This window comes from Podarcis bocagei (assembly GCF_964188305.1).
Source record: "Podarcis bocagei genome assembly, chromosome: 4".
Taxonomy (NCBI): Eukaryota; Metazoa; Chordata; class Lepidosauria; order Squamata; family Lacertidae; genus Podarcis; species Podarcis bocagei.
Window position 1 is genome coordinate 50,895,925 of NC_138128.1, and position 24,924 is coordinate 50,920,848.

Below are 24,924 nucleotides of genomic sequence, written 5' to 3' on the forward strand. Positions count from 1 at the left end.
AACAAACACACAATATGAAGCACCCATCCCTAACCATGACTGAAAGCTTTGAGGCCATATTCTCACCTGATGCATGCTAACAATCAGAGTTAAAAGAGTTAAAAGAGTTCATTAAGTAGGCCATATTCTTCATTGCAATCATAACCATATATACTCAGAAATAAATCCTATTGAATTCAGTGCAGTTTATTCCCAGGTTAAGGGGGCTAAGATTGCAGCCTAACCAATGCTGGTTCCAGTCTTCTAACACATCTTCTTCCATTTTCTGTGTGTTCGACAACTTTTAGTTCTATACTTGGTGCCAACGATTTACTTTGTTGCCAGAAATCTTACTAAACATCTGCAAAACCACCATAGTTTTTTATAATGAAAGCTAAAGATCATCCGAACCATGTCACCCACATACAAACAGAACGTTTTGTCTCATTCCAGTTTGAAAACCCTGAATGTATTTTTAGCCATGTACAATGAAGTGTGAGGCTACAACTCTCATCCCTCTTTGAATCATTGCTCCTAACAAAGCTCTTTTCTGTTAACCTTTTTGCTTTGAAACCTGCATACTCCTCTTCATGAGAATTAAAATGTAAATCTCCTTTATTTTTAAGTAAAAGGATATGAGCAAGCTTATCCTCACACAATTTCCTCTATAATTTGTGTAATTATTATTTTCAGATCAGATCTTTTCAGAACTTTTATAGTAATTTGCACTATAATTAAACACATTCAGTTTGGTGATACACTTATTTATATATCCAGCTAAGGCTGTTTTGTTTCATATATTTACATAAACAGGTATTTTTATGTTTGGTTCCCTTTCATGAGCACTCCACCACCCCCATTTTTCTATCCATACACACAGCCATGTCTACCTCTCACAGTCAATGTTCTTGTACTGGTGATAATTCAGGGGAACTATAGGAAAAAACAAACTGTTATTCAATGGGCACATTCTTATTTAGAGTTTTCTACTTCTTGCATATGATTTATCTTCTTCAAGATTCCCAGAATTGAGCCTTGAGCGCTGGCAACTGTCCCTTTCTTCATACCAGGGACTCATTAGTCAACAAGCACCAATAGCGCAAGCAGGCTAATGAGTCACACTGTTGATCCCTAAACTTGCCGCAAATAGGAAACTCTTGATAACCTAGGTATACTGTATTTGCTTGAGTCATAGTCCCTGGACACTACAGTTTGTGAAGACTTCCTTTCCCAACAATCCAATGTCTGCACTGGGTTCCTTTTGACCTCTGGGGTGAAGTCAAGGTCTAAGTAATGTCTAATACAATCTTTAAAAGTTTAGGCCAACATAGCTGAAATAAGAGATCATTTTCATATTCCTTTATGACTTCTCAGGTTGACCAGAAATGCTATCTTATCTATATGATCTTTAGCATATCATCTATGCACCACATAGGACTGAACTAAACCATCAGTCCTGACTTAACACTAGAAAGGCCACCTCTAGCAATGGAATAGGGCAGCAAAATTGAACTGACCTCTTCCTAACTGCTTTTCTGGTTTGTTCTACTGCTTTGTTCTACTGTGAATCTAAATCCGCCACTAAAATGATTTTTTTTTCTTTCTCCATTGGCAAAAACAGGAAAGTTCTTGTCTTAATGGGTCATATTACTGGACCCTCTTCAAGCAGGAAAATTCCATTCATGATTATTCAGAAGCCCATCTTTAATTGGGATTTTCTAGGAAGTGTGAGCACATGATTGCAGCCTATATTCTAGTACTTCTTGGTATTGTACTAAGATGGAATGCTTTGAGTGCACTATAAATAGAGCTGTCAGAAAATTTCTAATGTTGACAGAGTTATTTTACTCCCTGCTCTTGCTGAAATCCGGCCTTCTTTCAAAGCATATAAGCATTCACTTAAGAATTCTGGAAAAAATTCGAGATCAGATATAGCAGCAATGAATGAGTCCAGGGTAAGATGTAGAGGGCTATTTCCCTTTTAGAGACCCAGGAGACCCCCGCAGGGTGGGTGGCCCAAGCCTTAACCATTAGGCCCTGGGATCACACCAGGCTGTTTTGGCCAATCGGGGAGAGCGTCGTGATTCCTGGGGCCTATAAAAGCGGCAGCGCAACATGATTGGGGCACTTGCTTTTTGCTGCCAAACACCCGCCCTCCCTCCCTAACTTTAGGTCATGCTGCTTTGGCCTTGCTTTGGATTGGGTCGCCTGCTTTGGAGCAGGGGCTGGGTAGGAATTTTTCCATTTGGCAGATTGGTTGTAGGAACCTGGTTTTCACCTACCCACTTAGCAATCGTCACTACTTTGTAAGGTTTGGTGATTAGGCATTGGCTTATTGAAGTGTGTGGGTGGGGAGGTGCGGCCATCACCTGCCCTTCCAGAAATAGGGCATTCCGGTAAAGGAAAATGGGAGTCCTGGATCTTGTCTGAAGTCTGCTTGAGGGGCTAGGGCCATGCCAGAACCACAGGAACCCCGGGGTGAGCTTCGGTTGATCTTCATCGATGTTGCTCCCTTGTTTGGTGTTTACACTTTCAGACTGCCAGTCAGAGAGGCAGGAGTTGGTTATAGTCTCTGATCAATGCCTAGGCCAATACCGCTCAATTTGTTTTGTAATCAATAAAGTTGTGGCCTAAATTTTGCCTAATAACTTAAACAAAAATTTATGTGTCAGTGTGAAGTTATTTACAGGGGCAGGGCTTGGGGGCCTCGAAGTGCAAATGTGTGTGCATGCAATAGGGTTATATTTTGATTGCTTCAGATGTGTCAGGATGACTTTTTAGCTATTTCCTGATTTGTCTGCTCACTGAGAAACTTGCTATTATTTCAAACTGGAAACTGCTTGTTCCAAGTCAGGTCCATCTGCCCTCCATATTGTCCACACTGACTTATCAGGATTTCATCTCCATCTCCTGCTGTAGCTGTAGTCCTTCCCTAGAGTTTCTGTCTTGATTTCAAGTAGTGTTTGGCAGTGCATTTGAAATAGTAGAGAAGAATGAGTCTCTCTCTCTCTCTCTCTCTCTCTCTCTCTCTCTCTCCCTCCCTCCCTCCCTTCCTCTCTCTCTTTTTCTCCATCCCCCCAACTTTCATCTTGAGTCTTTGCAATAATTATCTGTAAAAACAGTTACCTTCCATTGTTTCTAAGATGGCATTACCTATAGCATCAAGTACAAGTGAATGTTCCATGGAGATCAGGGCTGATTTACTGAGCTGCATTTTATACACAATCAACTGGGAGTAAGTTCCACTAAACACAGAAGTCCTTACTTATTTGATTGATTGACACCGGGGGTGTGTGTGTGTGTCAGGGCAGTTCACAGAATAAAATCAAGATATAAAGCCACAAAATACCTAATAAAAACAAAAACAACAAAACAATAGACATGCATAGGATTGTGTTTTCTGAATTGCTCATATTGTCGTGAATTAATTCAAGGGACTTGTCGGCTAATACTAACAACACAATAGACATGCATAGGATTGTGTTGTTAGTATTAGCCGACAAGTCCCTTGAACTAATTCACGACAATATGAGCAATTCAGAAAATTGCACTTCTGCCAAAGCTGACATGAGGGAGGGCCGGTGTGGGTGAGTGCACAAGATCTGCCCCCTGTCATTGTCACATCTCTTTACTTGAGTTGGAGGGCAGCAGTCTAAAGTGGGGAACAATTTAGTACCCAGGGTACAAGAGGCTATATTACACTGCAACTCATAAAGAGTGTCAGGTATGAGGATGGAGCTAGCATACTCATCCAACAGCCCCTTAGCACACCATCAGAATGCCTGAAGAAGGCTTTCACTTTGGTGGATGTTAAACGCAGACATAAGAATCGTGCTCAGTCAGGTCAGAGTCCCATCTAGTCCAGCATCCTTGCCAACCAGATTCCTATTAGAAGCCCTGAGTGTAACAGCACTGTCCTCACTTGTGATACCCAGCAACTGATATTCAGAAATATACTGTGGCGATAGACCTGAGAACTCATATTTCCAAGTGGAGGCACATTTCTCAAAATACTGTCTGGAACTTTCATTGCTGGGAAGGTTTCTTTATAGTTGGGAACAGTAAATATAGCAGAAAACATTAAGTTCTCCTGCTGGTACAGTAATGGGAAGTTAGTCTAATAAAGTTTTGAAGAAAGAATGTCTAGCTTCTGGGATCCATTTTATTAGTAGTAGGGAATCAGTCATGTGGAAAACTTTTGGTAGATTGTTCCAGAAAGCTAGAAAATTCACAGAAAAAGGCATGTCTTCTGATAGCTAAAAAGAATGCAGTTAGCATAAAAATAGATTTGGAAGCTAAATACGAATATCAGGAATAGATATAAGAAAGAGAGTAGGAAAACAAAGTTATAAAATCACCTGTAGAAAATAAATAGTTGGCATTTTTAAACCAATGATACCGATTATGTTTTCGGGGGGGGGGGGGACTATTTGTGAATACATCAGTACAGAATGAATGCAAAACTGACTTGAGGTTATGTGGCCGAGAAGGTTTGAATGACTCATGAAGGTAATGCTGCAACAACATATTGCAGACAATCTAAAGAAAACTATGAGGTCCAGAAAGTAGCAGCACTAATTAAGCAACTGCTGGACTCACCATATGTTGTAATACTCCACATTCAGATTGCCATGGTGACATAAACTGTGGTCTTAACTCTACTTACCTGGGAATAAGCCCTATTGAATTCAATGAGATTGACTTCAGAGTAGACATGTTTAGGATTATTCAGTTATAATTACTGATTCCACATGCCAGAAAATTGGGCATTCAATGCTGAATATGAATTTAATGATTGGAAGAAACACTTGAAAATAATAAACTGGTAGTGTTTCAGGCAGTCTATAAAAGTATATAGATTTGAAAGGTTTATCCTGAAAATCATGACTGGATTTATTATTATTATTTTTTTATTCATTCATTTATTGAATTTATATACAGCCCTATACCCGGAGGTCTCAGGGCAGTTCACAGAACAAGATCAACATCACGCATCAAAGATGCACATCAAAGAAGTGTTTCAGTTAAACACATTGCAAACTGTGTATGAGAAATTGCGTTGGTAAAAATGGAACTCCATAGTACCGTCTGGTGTCCCAGTGTTATAATGGATATAAACAAACCCTCATAAATCACTGTCCCCTTCCACTGGATCAGTTTATGGCCCCACTACCTCTTTCTCCCATTCTCTGAGCCCTGCAAGTCCCTGACATCAGTTCTCTTCAGGTCTTAAATAAATGGGGGTGGGCATAAATTGTGAAGATGGCATAGAGGCTCATGTAGCAGCTTTCTGGCTCCTGCATTCTGCGAGGAGGCTGATCTGTGGGGGGTGGGGGAAAGGGGATGTTCTTCATCCATTCTGCCAAACACACTAAGAAGCTACCTTGTGATCAGAAATGTAGTGTAATCAGGGGTCCCAATTATGGGGATGATTCTAAGTGCTTTCAGAGAAACACATGACAAATCACCTTTCAGACTTCTCCCAATCAATATGTGAAGGTCAGGGTAGAACTGGGGTGGGTGGGGATGTGTGAGGCAGCTGTGTACAGCCCCATTACCCTTCCATGGTTTACTCATGTATGGGTAAATATAGAAACTAATTAGGACTGGAGTGAACATGATAATCTTTGAAAATATCTAGATCTGTCACAAAAAGATGGAGCACAGCAGATCTCTCAGTGTCACTGAAGGCAGTACAGTGGTACCTCGGTTTAAGTACTTAATTTGTTTTGCAGGTCCGTTCTTAACCTGAAACTGTTCTTAACTTGAAGCACCACTTTAGCTAATGGGGCCTCCTGCTGCCGCCGCGCCGCCAGAGCACAATTTCTGTTCTCATCCTGAAGCAAAGTTCTTAACCCGAGGTACTATTTCTGGGTTAGCGGAGTCTGTAACCTGAAGTGTATGTAACCTGCAGCGTATGTAACCCGAGGTACCACTGTACAAGAGAAAATTCAGAACTGTACTTTCAATGTGGTGGTTAGTTATGCACTGCCAAAAGAAGAGGTTTTGCATCATCCAAAAAGAGGACAATGCCACCCCCTCTGGCTGCATTATGCTGTGGCCTAGGAGCAGCATTTTTAGCTGGTCTGTTACGGCTCCAAAGTGCCCCTCAGAGAATGGGTGAAAACTGGTCATCTGATGTCATTTTCCCACCTGCCAAACAGCCTAGCAGGCAAATATTCATCCAGCTACAGCTGGATCCAATTTCCCACCCATGGCTTAGATGAAGCATGGCATAGGCCCTCCGTCTGTAATGCCCTCATTATCCCTTGGAGGCAGTTTGGTAAAATCAGTTAAGGAATCATTATCAGAAAAGGACAAAAGGGCAATTAAAGGTCAGAGCAGCATAGTGGTTGTAGCATTGGTTTCACTCGCTGATTTGATGCTTAGAATTCTTGGGAACATTTTGTCGGTCAGCCCAATTTCTTTGCTGGGATATTGCATGGAAAAAAGAAGGCCAGAATATTCTAAATAGTAAAGGATTGCACAATTATCTATGGGGCTCATAGATACTTTTTCCATAGAGATTCACAACCAGGAAAAGGACAAACATCTGTTAGGGAATATTTAGGTGTAATAAATCTTGCCTTTGGAGAAGGAATTAAATTAGACAATCCTTAGCATTCCTTCCAGCCCTATGATTCTATATGGCTCCATAATTTAATACTCACAAGACCCACATAATTTGGTTTGCAGGAACAGTCTCCGTTGAATTCAGTCAGAACTGACAGCAGCTTTAAATAATAGATCAGTGGGGTACTAATGCATACAAATCATCATCTGTATGCATTTTTTGCAGGTTTCTTCTGTCAAAAATCCCATTAATTTCAGTAGCTTTCCCCTTTGTCCCCTCAGTGGCACAATTTAACAAGGTTGGTTTTGAGAACAAAATGCTCTCGACTGCACTTTATTAAATTATACATATGCAACCACTTAGATAAACTAACACACTGCCCTGTTTATGCTATGAGCTCCAAAAGCCATGAGTAACAAATAAGAATGCATATTTTAGCAGATAAATACATCTTGTACTTTTCATGTTCTACTGTGTCTGTGATGGTCATGGGAAACATGCCATTGTGCATGAGGTTTGTTCTACTGAATTTGCAGATATATGTTATGTTTTGAGGACTCTGGACTCAGATGGGATTTCTGGAATGTGATCTATCCAGTCACATACCTGGTCTGCACGGCTTCCTGAATGGAGACACACAGGAAGGCATCCCTATTTTCTCAGCTGAATGTTTAGGATGTTCTTCTGCAATATGCAGTCATAAAGGAATAAGTTCTAGGACACACTCAGTTTATAGTGGCTGGATGGATCAGTGAGGCTCAACATTGCCCTATAATGTACTAAATGTGCATCTTAGAGCATGCCTTAGAATCCTTTATACCGTGTGCAGGGATTCTGTGACAGACAGGTAGAATTCCCTTTGTTGTTGTTTAGTCATTTAGTCATGTCTGACTCTTCGTGACCCCCTGGACCAGAGCACGCCAGGCACTCCTGTCTTCCACTGCCTCCTGCAGTTTAGTCAAACTCACGCTGGTAGCTTCGAGAACACTATCCAACCATCTCGTCCTCTCTCGTCCCCTTCTCCTTGTGCCCTTCATCTTTCCCAACATCAGGGTCTTTTCCAGGGAGTCTTCTCTTGTCATGAGGTGGCCAAAGCATTGGAGTCTCAGCTTCAGGATCTGTCCTTCCACTCAGGGCTGATTTCCTTAAAAATGGATAGGTTTGATCTCTCAAGAGTCTCCTCCAACACCATAATTTAAAAGCATCAATTTTTCAGCGATCAGCCTTCTTTATGGTCCAGCTCTCACTCCCATACATCACTACTGGGAAAACCATAGCTTTAACTATACGGACCTTTGTTGGCAAGGTGATGTCTCTGCTTTTTAAGATGCTTTCTAGGTTTGCCATTGCAGAATTCCCTTAGCAAACATTAATATGGCCAAGGTTCTCTGAAGGAAATGGTTAGGCCACGTGTACCACTCTGTTGTCAAATAATAAACTGTGTATCATGCCAACCATCTAATGCTGCTGAATGTCACCTGTCCAGATATCAGACACTGTTTCAGACTATTGGTCCATCTAGCTCAGAACTGAAGACAGAAGTGCCTGGTGTGCTCTGGTCCATGGGGTCACAAAGAGTCGGACACGACTAAACAACTAAACAACAACAAGCTCAGAACTGTCTACTCTGATTGGCAGCAGATCATCAGGGTTTCAAGGAGGGCCTCTCTCTGAGTGCTGCCTGGGGAAGCTGGAGGTTGAACTTTATGCAAAGCTAGTTATCTACCACTGATGTATGATCCTTCTCCTTTAATCATTTAATAGTGTACAGAGTATTTATTATCGCCTTTTGATCCGAGTCGTATTTGGTGTCATGGACAGGAAGGAAGCAGAACTTCTTTTAACTGTGGTAAAGTTTTGAATTGCAGCAAAATGCAGGGGCAGGACAGAGCAGTGGCAAGGATGGAGGAGAACTGGGGGGGAGGTGGCAAGTGCAGATGGCCTTACACCTGTGCTCCCCCCCACCAACAACCTAGTGCTTCCCTTTACACTGCTTCACCCCTTCCTATTCCTTTTCCAGGAGGATGGCAGTGCGGCAGAATCCCATAGGAGAAAATGCAGAATGCTCCCACTCTCCACTTTAAGGGAGTGTAGGTGTGCTTCAGTTTTTGACTGAGAAAAAGGAGGAAACTTAGGGGAAAGTGCATTAGATCATGGGAGGTGAGCAGGTTTGTGAATGGGTGGATTTCACGGTCATAGCGAGGGCAAAAGCTGTTTGTTCTTTTGTTAAGTCCCAGCTGGGAAACCATCCTTCTGCCTCCTCTGCCAGGAACCAGTTAGTTCTTCCATCTTAATTAAACTTAAGTGGCACCCTATTTAATGCATTTCCTGGTAACATCTGCAAATTACTCTTTATAGGTACAGAACAGCAGGAACACTTAAGTGCAAGCACGTCCCACAGAGGTAAACACCTGCAGGTCAGTTAACAGTCAGAAGCTTGGTTGTTTGGGATATCTGCTTTTTTGCTACACAAAGCTGATTCGTTATATATTTTTGTTTTGCAGACATTCCTGTTTTAACTATGGACCAATAAATTCAGTACTCCAGTTCTTAAAATGCATGCAAAAGCTTATTTGCTTCTCCGGTACCCTGCTGGCTGCAGTGTAAATCAGAAGCAATGGCTTTGAAATACAAAACTGATTACAGGAGTAGGGATGCCAAGTATAATTAACTTTCTCTTGTACTTAAATGATGAATCACTTTGTTCAAAGCTGTCAATAGATTGAAGCACTGTTTTTTCTTTCAAGTCCTTTTAAATTCCGACGAATAAAATAATATTATTTGCTCTCAAGTTGTAAAAATTAAAGGTGTCGGATTTGGAATGTAGTCAGTGCTGCCAGTTAAGAAGGCAGGGCATTGTAGAACACTGAAAAATGTACACTGTGAAATGTTACTTTCTGTATTCCAAGAGGAAGTATTATGTACTGACAAAAGGTGATCCTTCGGTAATTTTTCTCATGTTTTTATCTTCGCCCTGAGATCTTCTGATGAAGGGTGGAATATAAACCCAATACAGTGGTACCTCAGGTTAAGTACTTAATTCGTTCCAAAGGTCCGTACTTAACCTGAAACTGTTCTTAACCTGAAGCACCACTTTAGCTTAAGGGGGCCTCCCACTGCTGCCGTGCCGCCGGAACATAATTTCTGTTCTCATCCTAAAGCAGAGTTCTTAACCTGAAGCACTATTTCTGGGCTAGCAGAGTCTGTAACCTGAAGCGTATGTAACCTGAAGCATATGTAACCCGAGGTACCACTGTATTTAAAAAATGAGAGGTTGCGTATCTGAACATTCAACTCTGTACTCCAGCAGAGGACTATTTGTATATCTATTTTTTATGCAGGAGGGCCAGAAACAATCACCACCATGGGCTAGAATGTGAAAGCACCAATGCAAAGATCCTTGTAGTAAGCATGTCTACACATGCTTAATTCAAAAGTCAGCTTTCAATGTGCCACAAAATGAATGGTATCCGTGTGTCTCCAAGGATGTGCTGTCATGGTTGCCAATAAGCTTGGTTATGATTACGGATTTTGAACCTCCTGTTCTCATCACACTTCATACCTACCACTGATTTGGGCTGGTGGGATACTGCAGTGGCCCTTCCAAGAGTGAGTAGGTGTGAATATTTCGCTGCTTTTGCTGGACAGCTCCTTGTGAGAGAAGGTTTTGAGATGCACAGTTGTGGTGGAATGGGGACAGGCAAAAATTCAAAGATCAGGACTTCCCTCATAACCCGGTTAGGATGTCATGATAAATAGGGCAGCTGGCCTAAGGACATTAGAGTCATGTGGAAAGCCTATTTCTCACAACCTTCAGACTCCAACATGACTCTGACTGGATGTGTATGGACTAGGAATCAGGAAGGTGGTTTGTGCTGTTTTTACAATAACTTTGTTGGAGAGGAACAAGACTTGCATATCATTTGTGTTCCTTTTACATATTTGCTTTATATTATTGCAATTTATTTATTGGCTGGTTTATATATTAATAGTTGATAACTTCAGTGATTCTGTTTAATAACATGTTTCTGAATTGTTTAATTGCTGATATGTCTATTCATTCAATCATTACTTTAATTGAATTATTGATATATATATATGTTTAGAAAATATTTTTAAATATATCTATTATATCTACAGTTGCTAGAGAAACAGAACACTGAAGCCATAACCATACCAGCTCATAACAGGGACATTTTCTTTTGTTTTAGTCTCTCCCTAGGATTGTAGTTTTCAGCTAACTTGAAAGCACATTTTCAATGAAAATTCCAACAGCTAGAGTGATTACTCTCCCCCCCCCCCGAAGCTATTGGGTGAGCAGCTGTTGACAGAACACTGAATTCTGAAATTTAGGATAAACCCCCATTAATATATTACAGGCAGGAAAAAAAGATGAGACTAATTGCAGGAGTTTCAGCCAATTATCTATTCCAAATTCTTCATTGGAGCTACCCCTGAGGTTGGTCCAGAGGCTGCAGCTGGAGGAAAAGAGGGAAGCTAAGTTGCTTGTAGAGGCAAACTGCTACCTGCCTATCACACCTAGCTTGTGAGATTTGCACTGGCTGCTAATCTGCTACTGAGCCAAGTTCAAGATGCTGGTATTAACATATAGCATCTTATGAAGCTCTCGACCAGATTTCTTGAGAGACGGCCTTATCTCTTATATACCTGGTAGGTTGCTGCAATCTGTGGGAACGTTTCTCCTTCAGTTTCCAAAGATCACAGAAGCCCTCTCCACAGTGATTCAGAGTAGGGTTTTCAGTGTGGCTGCCCATGGTCTGTGGAATAGTATTCCTGTCAAAATACAACAGGCACTCATTATCTGCACTTCCTGAAAACAAGGACTACATTTTAGTTTTGACAGATTTTCCTACTTGGATAAATGGGGCTTTGCCACGGGAGTCTATTTTTTATTTGTTTGTTTGTTTTGCTTTGTTTTAAATTCATCTGCTGTTTTTGTGTTTTTATTGTACATTGCCTTGAGATCATTTTATAGCAGGTGAATAAAAAATGAAAAATAAATAAAAAGTAATATAAGGAAACTAGTAAAAATACAAGTCTATGGATACTGTGAAGGCAAATGCAGTCTAAAATAGGTGGGTGAAATCCTTATAATATTGCTAATGAGATTTAAGGAGGGAATGGGAGGAGGAAAATAGGAGAAATGTGCCAAAAGGGGTAAACCTACCAAGAAAAGCTGGATTCTTAAGGTTTTATTCTTTACTGGCATGGAACCACATTGCCATTTTTTCTGGTGCATTTCCTCCACCGATTCAAGTAGATTTTCTCAATCATTTTGCGTTATCTAGACACAGGTTCTGCCCCCAAGGCAACCTACGATCTGAAGTCATTCTCTTCTTACCATGACTTGGAGACGGCTCAGACCAATCCTCATTTGATTTACCTTGAACTCAAATTTGAACAATTGTATGAATCGTACATAAACAGTTAACTGCAATGTAATCAGCCAGCCGATAAGCATCCAGTGAAATCTGAAAAATAAGAGCAGGGAATAGTGTGATGCACTTGTAGTGTTTAGTACGACTAATTGCATGCATTTTTTGGAACTTCCTAGGGAGTTCGTGGGATGTATTATTGTGTTTTGTGTTAGCAGTATTGGATGAATCATCCCTGGAATAATTTATTTTGCACAGCGCTAACACAAATAGCATTGGAGGGACTGAGAACAGTTGGGCCGCATTATTTTTCTGTATGATCTTTCCCTCCTCTTTCTCTCTTTCTTTTTTGGTGTGTTTGTAATACATCAATAAGTGGCTACATGTAGCTTCCTGTTGAGATATAAACAAAAGCCACAACAAAATTAAGGCAGCTCAGGGAGTCTTTCTTGTATGTTTCTGAGAAGCAGAGTGTTTATCAAACTTTTGCTTCCTCAAAACATAAAACCTTTATTTACTGATAAAATTAAATTCTGTGGGTTGTTTTTTAAAAAAATTCATTTTAAAGCAGGGCTGACTCTGGAGTGCAGTAAGCAGTGAGGGATATTTCTTGGGTACTCTTAATGTAATAAATGTTGGGAATGCTTTCTTGGGATTGTAACTGCGGCAACCCTTGGGAGAACCATATCTCCTGTGGCTCCCCCAGGCATTTGTCCACACTGCAAGCAAGCATGTTAGGATGGGACAGGGTGGAGGAAAGGGAAAAAGGCTTGCTTTTCTGCTCTCCCCTCCCAGCACATTGCAGCTGTTGATGTTCCAGCTGCCATTGCTAGAAAGGGATGTTTGTACTGCAGTATCGGTGGTGGGATGGCTTTTGGGGGTGATTGTGGAAATGGATGGGTTCAGAGCCCTTGAATTTGTTTAGAAAAGTGATCCAAAGTTTAACAGATTTTTCTTTGTAAGGACTCAGAATCTGAGTTAAACGAAAGTGAGCTCCAGAAAGGTTGCCCTCTCTGGTAAATGAAGCTCTCCAGCAGACAACAATGACCTACTAGGTATATAAGGGATAAGGCGGTCTCTCAAGTCACGTCAATGGGGTCATAGACCACACCCACCTACCCACACCTCTCCCCACAATAATATTGTAGTAGAAATGCATACCTACTGTAAATGAGTCATAAAATTGTAGAAGGGGAGCGGCAATGGGGAAGGTTAGGAAATATGTTTTCTGTTCACAAGAATCATTGCCTAGAACTTCTCCAGTTTGGTTTCTAAGCATTAACAAGATGTTGATTGCACATTTCAAAGCTCCCGCCCCCCCAAACCCATAAAAGCAACAACTGTTATACAAATGAAAGTGGAGATTTTCTATATTCAGCACTTGTGCTCCAGCCATTAAACTAGATTCAGCATGGCAAAGCATCATATAAGCCTTCCTATTTGCAGACTGCTCTCAACCAAATCATTTTCCACACGTCATTTTCTATCTATTATGTACATATTTTTCTAAATCACTTTATTGCATTTTTTTGGTGCAGCAAAAAGTGCACATTATTACTGTAAGCAAATTCTAGCAAAATACAATAGGGTTATAGAGTATAAGAATTTCACAGCAACAAAGGAGATAGGTTGCCTTAAAAGGAGCAGCATTATTGTGGTGAGGCTTTCATCTCATTACAACACATTAGTCCAGATTGAATTATGGAAATGTGAATATGGCTGGGGTAAAAAAGTCTTTCTCAAAATGCCCTCCCTTCTCCTTCTCCTTACAGGCCACAAGAAGTCTATTGTACCAACTTTTACACGGAAATATTATTTGGAAGAGCAGAGGAATCTAGCAATCTTGTGCTTTCTTTGATCTTATTAATTTCACTTCCAACACCATTAAACAAAAGTGTAATGACTTTTCCATCTGCAAGGCCATTATTATTTCATGCGTGGTGGGGGAGACACACAGATACACAATGTGCTGTAATGATGTATAATTGCCCAATGCTGTGGGTGGGTCTGGTTCAGGGCTTGCTGTCATGGGGAGTTTTTGCAGCTGCAACTATATTCTCGAGGAAAACAATATGAAAAAAAGATGAGGTGCTTGAAAATCTAGAGAGATAACACACATTTTGAATCGCAACCACAAAGCAATAGGGAAAAACTTACACATTATGTCCTTCTTTTTCTTTATGTCTTTTTTTAAAATTACTTTTTTATTCAAAATTAAAACAAAACATATTATCCAGAAACATAGCACCCTTATTTTCCCCCTTTTTTCCTCCCTCCCCCCACAGAACCCACCCACCCCACCCCCTGACTTCCCTCAGTTACAGTCTTTGATTTCTCTAAAAATGCTGTTTTCTGCATGTTACACAGTTGTATAGATCCTCAACCTATTTAAGTAATAATTATCAATAAAAATTTGTGACTGTTTATCCAACTCTTTATGTCTTGATGTACTGTGAACCCCACACACAAGTCCTCTGTGGTTGCTGCAGATATGGGATAAAACTATTGCATTATTAGCTGACATGATCTAACTCTATTGCAGAAGTTCTGGTTTAACCTTCTCATCAGAGATCTGTAGTGATTTTTTTTTTTTGCCAGAACCCCAATAATGGAGAACATTCCCTACTATGTTTGTAGGAGCATTGGAAGCTGACTTATTCCAGGTTAGTCAGTTTGTCCATCTAACCACCTATTGTCTACTCTAGCAGCAGCACTCCAGAGTCTCAGGCAGATGGTCTTTGACATGACCGGCTACCAGATTCTTTTTAAATAGAGAGAGCAGGGATTGAACTCAGAACCTTCTGCTTGCTAAACGAATGCTCCCCCACTAGTCTATGACCCCTCTTCTCGTGTACAGTTTGTTTTTTCCCTAAAGGCTATCTGATTCAGATGTTCTCTTTCTTTAAAGTTTTGGGATAAAATGATTTTACTTTATCTTCAAAAGAGATTAGTATTTTCATTTGAGTTGGACTGAGGAGGAAAAACTCATTCCCTGCAACTCATCATACTAAGCTTCTATAACAGCTGGATGATAACTGCTTTTGAAAATAAGACCCGCAGTTACTTGTCAAAATGGGAGTTGTGATATATATATATATATATTCATCAAAGAATGTACAATGCACAAAGATGACAGCTCTACCAACCAGTGACAGGAAGGTCTGAAGGATCTGTTTCAGAGTTTCAAATGAATGTGGGAAGGCAGGCCTGTAGAACAAGATCACTAAAGGGGTTAGGCTAAGGCAAATTCCACGAGATGTCAATCATCTTTTGTGTTTATTTGCATTTTGCTCTGGCTGCGACCATTCTTCCAGAATTGTAAAGCTTTGCCACGCTGGTGAACCTCTGACAATAGTAAAATATCTACTATGTCAGGAGTAAAATGCCTACCATGTTAGGAGCTGTAATTCACATTTATTATTATGTATTACTTATTGATATTTGAATAACAATAAATAGATAGATGGATTAATTAATGGCATGGCCTCAGCCTGGGAGTAGTGGGGTAGCCTTTTCATTTGCCCCAGCCAGGGCAAAAGGCAAAGGTGGTGGTTCTTTTCCTTTTTACTATGCCAAGTTCAGACTGGTGTAGCTGGGAAATCACTCAGATCCAAAGCCAAAGCAAACTCCCCCCCCATTCCCCATTTCAGGGCTTTTCTGCAAGCCACCAACTGTGGGAGAACCCAGCAGCAGCAGCTTCTCAGCCTCCCAGTTGCCGCGGCAGAGCTCTTCACACCAGCAGAACCCAGTAGAAGGTCAGCCCCACCTTATCCTAACCTTCAGTGGCATGGCTCAAAAGTTAGGTTTGCAGCTTCAGTGCTCTGCAGATTTTTAATGCTTTCTCAAAGACTCCACAGCATTTACGATTTCAAATAAAAGTGTTCCACACATTTCAAACAGGTTCAGCTTAGGTTGTGGAAAGGGATATCACTCAAACCTCCACCCCACCCCACTCCCTATCCCCACTCCACCCCAGTCCAGATGATCATGTTTCTGTATATTTATTCTTAACTTTTTAAAGAAAGTCAGAGGTCAGGGATAAGTCACCATGCAGTTTTTGATATCTCAGACTTCAACCAGATGTGCTTCCGAATCGCATGAAGAGGCCTTAATCTCTGCAATAGGGTTTAAATAAAATTTAATCTGCCTCTTTGAAATATCGCCTCCATTCAGAACAGGGCCTATTTTGATATATATTTTTCTTTGAGGAAATGCTACATTGGATGGGGCAAAGAGCCCCCCTGCCCCCCCAAAAAAACCCACAGAAAAAAGGAACAACTTTTTATCAACAATAACACAGTGACTGGCTGTTTCAGGCTGCAATGCTCTACAGACCCAATATGCTCTCATAGTACATAGGTAGCTCTTGAGATACTTCTGGACTCCAGCTCCCATCAACCCCAGTCAGTGTGGCCAATGGTCAGAGATGGTGGGAGTTATTTCCAATAACATCTGCAGAGCTAAATATTTCTCACCATTGCCTTAGAGTTTTGTCCACAAATGCAAGATGCAGGGGACATTAGGTAGCACACGTTAGTGCTTTTCAATTTATTAGAACTAGGTTTTAATTATATAATTTTGCACACTGTAGAAACTTTTTGAGGGACAAGGTGTGATGGATGGTGATTTGTCAAATCTCTAATTAAGATTAAGTCTTGAGGCTTCTGGGCCCAAGTGTGTGCTAATATCACCAAGTACCAAGTAGGTGTTTTGGAACACATATCTGTTCCAAGGTTGAAACTTTATTCTATCAGCAGGAAATTCCAGGAATTGCTTGGAGTGTGTAGCCATGCAGCAGGGAATAGAAAGTCAAATATTAACTGGAATAGTCAGTTCTTGAAAGAGAGCTCTTGAGTGCCTGTGTTTTCTTTGGGGATTTACGCTATGTGCTAGTATCTAATTTGGTATTTAGTGTTCTGTTCTTTTGCCTATTCTTTTAGAATAAGTCTGAGTCATTTGCATATCATGATCCTGATAAGTAACATAAGGACACCACGCAATTCTGCATCACTGAACCTTCATCAGAAGAAGGTCATTTAGACAAGCACGTCCTATGAGAACAAACACTTATGTGCCGTGATTTTGCACATCAAGAGATCCCAACAGGGAACAATCACAGAACTTCTTAGGAAAAAAAACCACATACTTTTTGCATACTATAGAATTGGTTTGACTAAACTGCTATATTTTATGGCTTCTGAAAGTATTTGTTCCTTGATGGAGCTCAGAGCAGCTTCAGGAAAGTGTGGAGATCTACTGTATTTAGATTAGTATTAAGTGATTGCGAAAAGTCAGTACATATGAACTATGTGTCCAGAAATGGGATCCTCCTAAATTGAGGGTCCTGGTTGCGCTCGGGCCCCTTAAGCCACCCACACGGGGTGAGTTGTTATTAGGTGTGGCCCAAGCCTTGTCAGTTGGGCCCTGGGATCGTGCCTGGCTGTTTGGGCCTATTGGGGCAAGTGGCGTGATCCCAGAATCCTACAAATGCAGCAGCATGACGTTGGTGGGGCACTTGCTTCGTGCTGCCGAACTGAGCTGAGACGGTTGTCTGGTGCATTGTTCAAGGCCGTAGCTATACCCACCATTGCCCTCATTAATTTCTCTCTTCATTAGAAAATCCTGTGCTTGCTTCCTTCTAACTCTCTCCTTAGGTTCTCGATCTCTTCTTCAGCTCCCTAAAATCAACCCCCCCCCGGACCTTCCGCAAACCTTCCTCGCTGTGTGAGCCTTCCCCTCCCCTTCTCCCACCTCCCACTTGTGGCTTCCTAGTCCTAGGTTACCTTATTCCTTCTCATTTTCTATGTGGGTGTCCCTTGCCTCCATTTAGAACTGTATTTGATATTCTCATCACCCTCCGTTGCCTTTCTGCTTCGGATATATAGTCCCATTCCCTGCCTCTTGATTGTTTCCTTTCATTGTGGGGGCTGCCCTGCCTCTGATTTGCTGGCTTCGGTCCAGTTTATTTCTCAATTTTGACGTTGATTGCTGTTAAAGTGTATTACCGTGTTGGTGTTCTTGTTGGGGGGGTAGTGAGCTGGGGGTGGTTCTTACAAGGGGTGGGGGAACCATGGGCGGCGGCGGGGGGGGGGGGTTCGGGCTGGGGGCTTTGTTATTGTCACTGCGGCTTGACTTGCGTTGGCTAGGAGTGCTTTAGGGCTTTGTTATTTTCGCAGGCACTCATTAAGGCTTGTGGAGTCGGTAGTTGCAACAAATAATGCCCGGAAGTGGGTAGACTACATGGTAGTGTGGAAGGTATTATCCCTGGTTGGCAGGGTGATACCCCACCCAGGCATTGCATTCTCTAATGCAGCCCTGTTTAGGGCTGATGGAGTGCATTTATCTGACGAAGGTGTGGTTGGCCGAAGTCTGTGATGGCTTAAAGGACTGGTTGCAAGGTGAGGGTACTGGCAGTAAGCACTAGGCTCATGTGGCGGTTAGGCATTGGTTTATAGAAATGTGCGGGAGGGGAGGTTTGGCCATCACCTGCCCCTCCAGAATTAGGGTATTCCAGTAAAGGAATCTGGGGGTCCTGGATCTCGTCCAAAGTCTCTGCTTGAGGGGCTAGGGCCATGCCAGGACCACAGGAACCTGTTGCTCCCTCGTTTGGTGTTTACCCTTTCAGACTGCCAGCCAGAGAGGCAGGAGTCAGATTCAGTCCTCTGCCAGAAGCAGAACTTTTGTGCAACGCTTCCTTCTTAAAGGGCAGTGTATTCTCATCTCCAACAGTGGACAGCTTAGATAGATGGCTGAGAATAACCATAAAGGCTGATCTGTCAATCACGCTGCATCACCTAAATCAATCCAACCTTTCTTATTTCCTTTTGCTGCTGCTTCCTAAAATAATTCTCCTGGTAGTAATTGTGACATATGAAGTGCAGGAATTTTCACCTATCCTATTTCTTTCCCTTCAAGTTATTGAGATATTTAGAATGGTAAGCCTGTCCTCTAAATGTTCAAAGGGGAAGAACAAAACAAAATAAAAAGAACCCAAGTTTTATTCTACTCACCATTTACTCATCATATTATCCTCAGATGTGAAGAAATTTGAGCCCGTCTGTCAGATATCAAGGGAGGGGTTTGCAGCTGTGAAAATGTGGGTGGAAGCAACTGGGCTTCTGCCCACTTGGTTTCCTCCTGCACCTGTAGCACACACCATTATTTCAATAATCACAAACGCTAGAAAATTACTTTAAGCAATGACGGTGGGATGGAGAGATTGCTAATTATGCAATGAAGTGGGAGGTGAAGCCAGACGTCTATACACTCTGAAGAGTCCAAAGTCATGCTATTGAGTGCCACTGCTGGCATGTAGCCCGCAAGCCATACCTTGCTCACCTGAATCTACTGTTTCAGTGATCTAGCATGAGACTGACAACAGTTGTAATGAGAATGTAAGCAATCCTAGGGCTTTTTAAAGAGATGGGTTGATGTTTCCAGATAATGTGTCATATTGTTTTGACTGGAAACGAGAGAACTGGCAAATTAGAGAACTAGTACAGGCAATTCTATTCGGAAGTAATTATATTTAGTCAAAGTCTATTTCCATTGCAAGGCTATTCATAAAGCATGTCTCTCAAAATGTGAAGAGGGAGAAATCTAGGCTGTGGCAGTGTGATAAGTTTGGAAGAATATGCACTGGGTAACTATTGCCAGGAGCTGGCAGAAACCTAGGAATTAGGAGGACAATGAGATCAGTATGGCTATACAGTCCCAGTAAGCAAGGGAAGACATTTCCTGAGTACTCTTTGGCCTTCCAAACACATGTAGCTGCATGCATACAATTTTGGATTATTATATTTTTTTTAAAAAAGACTGGCTCTAATTGCCATATAAGAAAGCAACTGCATTGGGGGGGGGGGACTGATAATGGAACTCTTTTTTTTTTAGCAACTGTGCTTGCTTTATACAGGTTTTTAATTTGGTGCTTTAGGAAAGCAGAAACTCACTAAAGCAACCATGCAGCTGTTTTACTGAATGGGGTGAAGACAAGGTGGTTACTACCAGACCTTGTGAAGGTTCACCCATAGGAGGTATTTCAGTGTTGCTGGTCAGCATGCAAAATATTGACAGCTTATGTACAGCAGGGGAGTCCTTGCATCCCACAAACCCATAACAATATTTTCTGTTGCTCATTACGCACTCACATTTGATTAGTTCAACACTGACTTTTTGCTGCTTTCTGAAAGATTTTACAGCTAGTTACCAATGGAAGGAGATAGCTTGCAATACATCTTGTGCCCTTTTATGGGCAAATTAATCTAATTAACACATGTTCTCCAGCACATTGCATATTTGTCCAACTTAGCTCCCTGCTTTTAGCATCTGCTTGCTTACCCCCGTCTTGGCAAAGCCTCTGCACAAATGAGTAGTCACACCAACTACTCTTTTGGCTTGAACATGAACATTATACAATCAAAGCTTGGCTAAATAAAAGGGTGCTTAAAGATGCAATGATCTCTTTTAGAGATCAGTGAATTTTTTCCCCACCCTTGCATGACTTCAGCTTTGCAGGCATCACTTCCTTGTCACAGATATGCTTTCCAACAGCTCCCAAGCAAACAATGAATGTTTGGACTACTATCATGTGCTTGCCATGGGACTGCATGGATCTGGACTCACTGCTTACTCTAATGCAACAGCTTGAGAAAGTTTGAAAGTGGGCAAAGCAGGAGAGTCGAGCCTCTGGAGATCTGCATATTTTGCATTTATATCTGAAGTTATACACTAAACTCTCCCACCTCAGATTGCACCTGCAGCTCATATTATTATTATTATTATTACTATTATTATTATTATTATTCGTTTATTGCATTTTCACCCTTTCTTTCTTTCCAAAGGAGCCCAGTGTGGTAAATACTAATAAAATGATAAAAACAACACACATATTTCTTTAATAATAAATCAGTAAGAATAAAACAAACCAAATATCCTCCCAACTAATATTTTTCATTTTGCCAGGAACAGCGTTTTAGCCACCAAAGACCTGGGGAGAACAAGAATGTTTTTAAATTCCACGTGAACATGAATAACGTCGGGGAGAGATGCATCTCGTCAGGAAGGGCTTCTTCTTTTTTTACAGCTGGAGGGGGAGGCAGCAGGTGGACTGTTTGGGCAGCATGGAGCCTGTGCGTGTCCAAGCCACCGTGTCTCTCCCAGGACAGACGTGTGGCTCGGGTGCACTGCAGGCCCCACGGTGAGTACCGCCCGGCATTTTGTCACCCCCCTTAGTGGTGACACCCGGGATGACCTGCACCCACCGCACCACCTTCCTCCACCCCTGACAGGATGGCACCAGCCAGTCCCTGCAGCCTACTCTTCCACCTCAGTTTGTGCTGAATTGAGGACTTGTGTGACTCTATCAATCTCATTGCAGTTAAAAAACACAACAACACAAATTAAACAATGCAGAAGGTGTGGGTTGGCCTTGGGAACACAGCACATGGTGATGGGAGGTTTAAGCCTTCCCTCCATGCCATGATATTGTGAAAATATGCCCCCCCCCCATAGTACTTTGCATTAGGAATTGAACTCCCATTGGGAAGTTCATTTGGGAACAATTTTCTTGATATAAATTATTGTGGGTGGAGGAAACGATTTTCACCAATAGTACGCACAAATCTCCCTTTACCATGCTGTGCTGGATTCCTGAGGACAATCACAGCGCATGCCACAATATGATTGCAAATTGCATCACACAATGCAGCTTGTAATCTACTGAGCTTGGAGCACTATTGAGTAACAAGTGTAGTCTGTGGTGCAGTTCTTATATCTGAGTGATTCCTTTTGTAAAACAGAAACCATATTGACTTGCCTCACTGGTTTGTTGGGATGGTGAATGAAAGGACATTCACAAACCCGACTGCAAAGTTTGCTCATCTCAAGAAACGCTATGAACATGATTAACAACAACAACAACAACAACAACAACAACAACAACAACAACAACAATGTTTTTTTTTATCTATTGGGAGCTAACTAAGGAAGATCTTAAGAATGTTAAGTTGAAGCTAGTTTTCTAGTTCCCAATTTCTGGGGACTTTCATGTATGAAATAGTAAGACTGTAAAAAAAATGCATTTAGATATTTCTGAAGTTTGTAAGATGTTGGGAAATGTAATAGCTTAGGGATAAAAACTCACTTGGGTGTTATTGTATTATGGCTAAGAGCTGTTTTTCAGTCCTCTGCAGACCAAAGTGACTTCAAAGCTGCCCCTGATCATCTTGCCTGTTAGCTGGAAGTGGGTTGGAGGCAAAATACCAGAGAATTGTCTTTTCTCCACTTCACTAAGGTTTCTCCTGGCAAACTCTCAAGGTGCACAAGACATTGAGCATTCTAGCTGGAAACCTTATTGCAATCTAAACAAGTGTACTTTAATTTGCATAAAAATAATTGGTTTCTGTGGCATCATAATTAATTTCTGTGTTACAAGATGCTGTTTACTGCCCCCTTAGGTTGTTTCACCAGGGCTGCTGCAACACGACAAGCATGGATTTATTTATGTTTAATCTCCATTTGAGAGGCCCAACTTTCTGGTAGACATGATTAGAGAGAATTTGTATCCGGCATACTTACTCAGGGAAACAGTGCTCATGAATCGACAGAGCACTTCCTTTGAGTACCTGCATCTCAAGAGATGAAAAGAAGCAAGTATATATGGCCTGGGGAATGAAGGATGAAAGTATTTGTGATTCCATATGTATTTGTACTGGGGTTGCCAATGTAGTGCCTATGGGTGCAGATTTGTGCAAGAGGTCTGCCCTGCTTCCCTGAAATTAGGCTTGAAATAAGCATTTCATGATACACTTTCCAACAGGTCGTGGTGTAGGCTGGGATGTAGCACGGGTCACAATCACCTATCCAGCTTGCACATGTGTCCATAGGCTGCAAAAGGTTGATAACTCTGAATCTATACTATAGTGCAAAAGTGAACACCACAAAATTAGTACACAGAGAGAAATAAATTCAGTTCTCAATTTCATGTGAACCAGCCTATTATCATACTTTCCAAACCAATACATGAGATGAAATGCAGCTATTCTTTGAAATTTAGATTTCTCTGCATTTTGCACTGTAAAGGTAAAGGTAAAGGTAAAGGTAAAGGTAAAGGGACCCCTGACCATTAGGTCCAGTCGTGGCCGACTCTGGGGTTGCAGCGCTCATCTCACTTTATTGGCCAAGGGAGCCGGCGTACAGCTTCCGGGTTATGTGGCCAGCATGACTAAGCTGCTTCTGGCGAACCAGAGCAGCGCATGGAAATGCCATTTACCCTCCCGCCGGAGTGGTACCTATTTATATACTTGCACTTTTGTGCTTTCAAACTGCTAGGTTGGCAGGAGCAGGGACCAAGCAATGGGAGCTCACCCTGTCATGGGGATTTGAACCGCCGACCTTCTGATCAGCAGGTCCTAGGCTCTGTGGTTTAACCCTCAGTGCCACCCACATCCCTATTTTGCACTGTAGTTCTCGCCAAACAAAAAAATCCATTAAAAAATGTATATTCGGGGAAAGTGTGCACTAAAGAACAGAAATGCATTATGATAAGGGGGAATGGCTTGTAAAAATATGCATAATAGGCAACGTTGTCTATAAAAAGTGTCTGACAGGAGGTATGTGCATGAAAATGCAAACAAATTTCTCCTCCATCCCTAGTTCCTGCAAGCACTGGGAACCCATCTCTCAGGCTAAAAGCATCAAAACCAGTTCGATGGAAGGTTCATCACATCACATGGTGAACCATAAGGGAAGTCTATTTTTAAAGAATGAAAACATTCCAAATGTCCTTCACAATGCAAAACACACGAGAGACATAGTTGCCCTTACTCTTTCTTGACATAAACTTCACTTTTCTTAAGATAATGTTGGGATGAGCATCCCCCCCCCTTGAGTGAGAAATGGGGTATGTGTTCACGTTGCCTATATCTTGTTCTCTCTTGGTTCATTAGGCATTCAGCCATTCAAAGGCTTCATAAGACAGATATTACAAGGCTATCAAAATACTCAGTTTTATTACAGTCATTAGTAGGAAGAAATGGACAGCAGTGGATATACAGATATTAGGTCTGGGCAATTAAACCTAATGTCTCACAATTTGAGCTGTATTCTGCTGGCTGTTCTCACAGTACCTCTGGGAATCTTTTCTTAAGTTTCAGGCCAGTCAAGAGAAGAAAAGGGGAATTTGCATTGAAATTCAATTTTTATGAAACTTCCAAACCTACACAGGGTTACTAGGGTGACTCCCAATGAATTCAAGAAAGCTTAATTCTGGGGAAACAATACTACATCACAATCATTTACCTGTCTAGGAACCAAATAACAGTGGGTAGGATTGCTGCTTTAGGATTAATCATGTATGTGCGATATGAATAAATAAATAAAACCAGCAACCAAGTACTATAATGAGACATTTGCATTTCTAAGCATGTCTGTGCATGAATTAAAATAGCAATATGAAATGCCATGGATTTCATTTATTCAAAATCTTTATAGGCTGTTTATTATATGGTGTTAGTCCTACAGAATGAGTGATTCAATACATTTTTAATGGACTGCAACCATCAGATGGACGACTAGTTAATCCAGAAAGTAAGAGGGATTGAGAGAGAGAAAGAGAAAAAGAAAAAGAAAAGGGGAAAAAGAAAGAAAAAGGGAGATATTTCACCCACTGTTACAGATATGATTACTATTATGTAGGGCCCGCACAGTATAGAATTGGCAAGTTAAATGAAGTGTATCAGCCTTGATTAGTTGATAGATTTTGTGCATGCAATCATGCAAATGGCTTAACTAACTTTAAAGACTCTCCTCCTGAAGAGAGGGGAGTGGTTGTGGGCGGGAGCCCGAGCCCCGCCTCTAGCAGAGGGCATTAGCCCCTGCCTCCCACTCACCTTGCTGGCGCCCATGCCCATCGGCAGGCACCCAACCAGGTGCTTCCGAGGGGTGTGTACAGCAGCCTTAATACTGCGGCGCCAGCCC

At 41.5% G+C, this 24,924-nt stretch overlaps 1 protein-coding gene across 1 annotated transcript in view; it reads left to right on the forward strand.

Annotated features, from left to right (window-relative positions):
* LOC308586118 (uncharacterized protein) overlaps positions 1-16,989 on the forward strand; it is a gene marked incomplete at its 3' end in the record, with an annotated part of 58,479 nt that extends 41,490 nt beyond the window's left edge. The window contains exons 4-6 of the mRNA XM_081192394.1: positions 13,722-13,889; positions 15,600-15,704; positions 16,890-16,989. Of these exons, the coding sequence (XP_081048520.1) occupies positions 13,722-13,889; positions 15,600-15,704; positions 16,890-16,989 (373 nt within the window). The remainder of the gene's footprint in view (positions 1-13,721; positions 13,890-15,599; positions 15,705-16,889) is intronic.
* Positions 16,990-24,924: the final 7,935 nt, after the last annotated feature.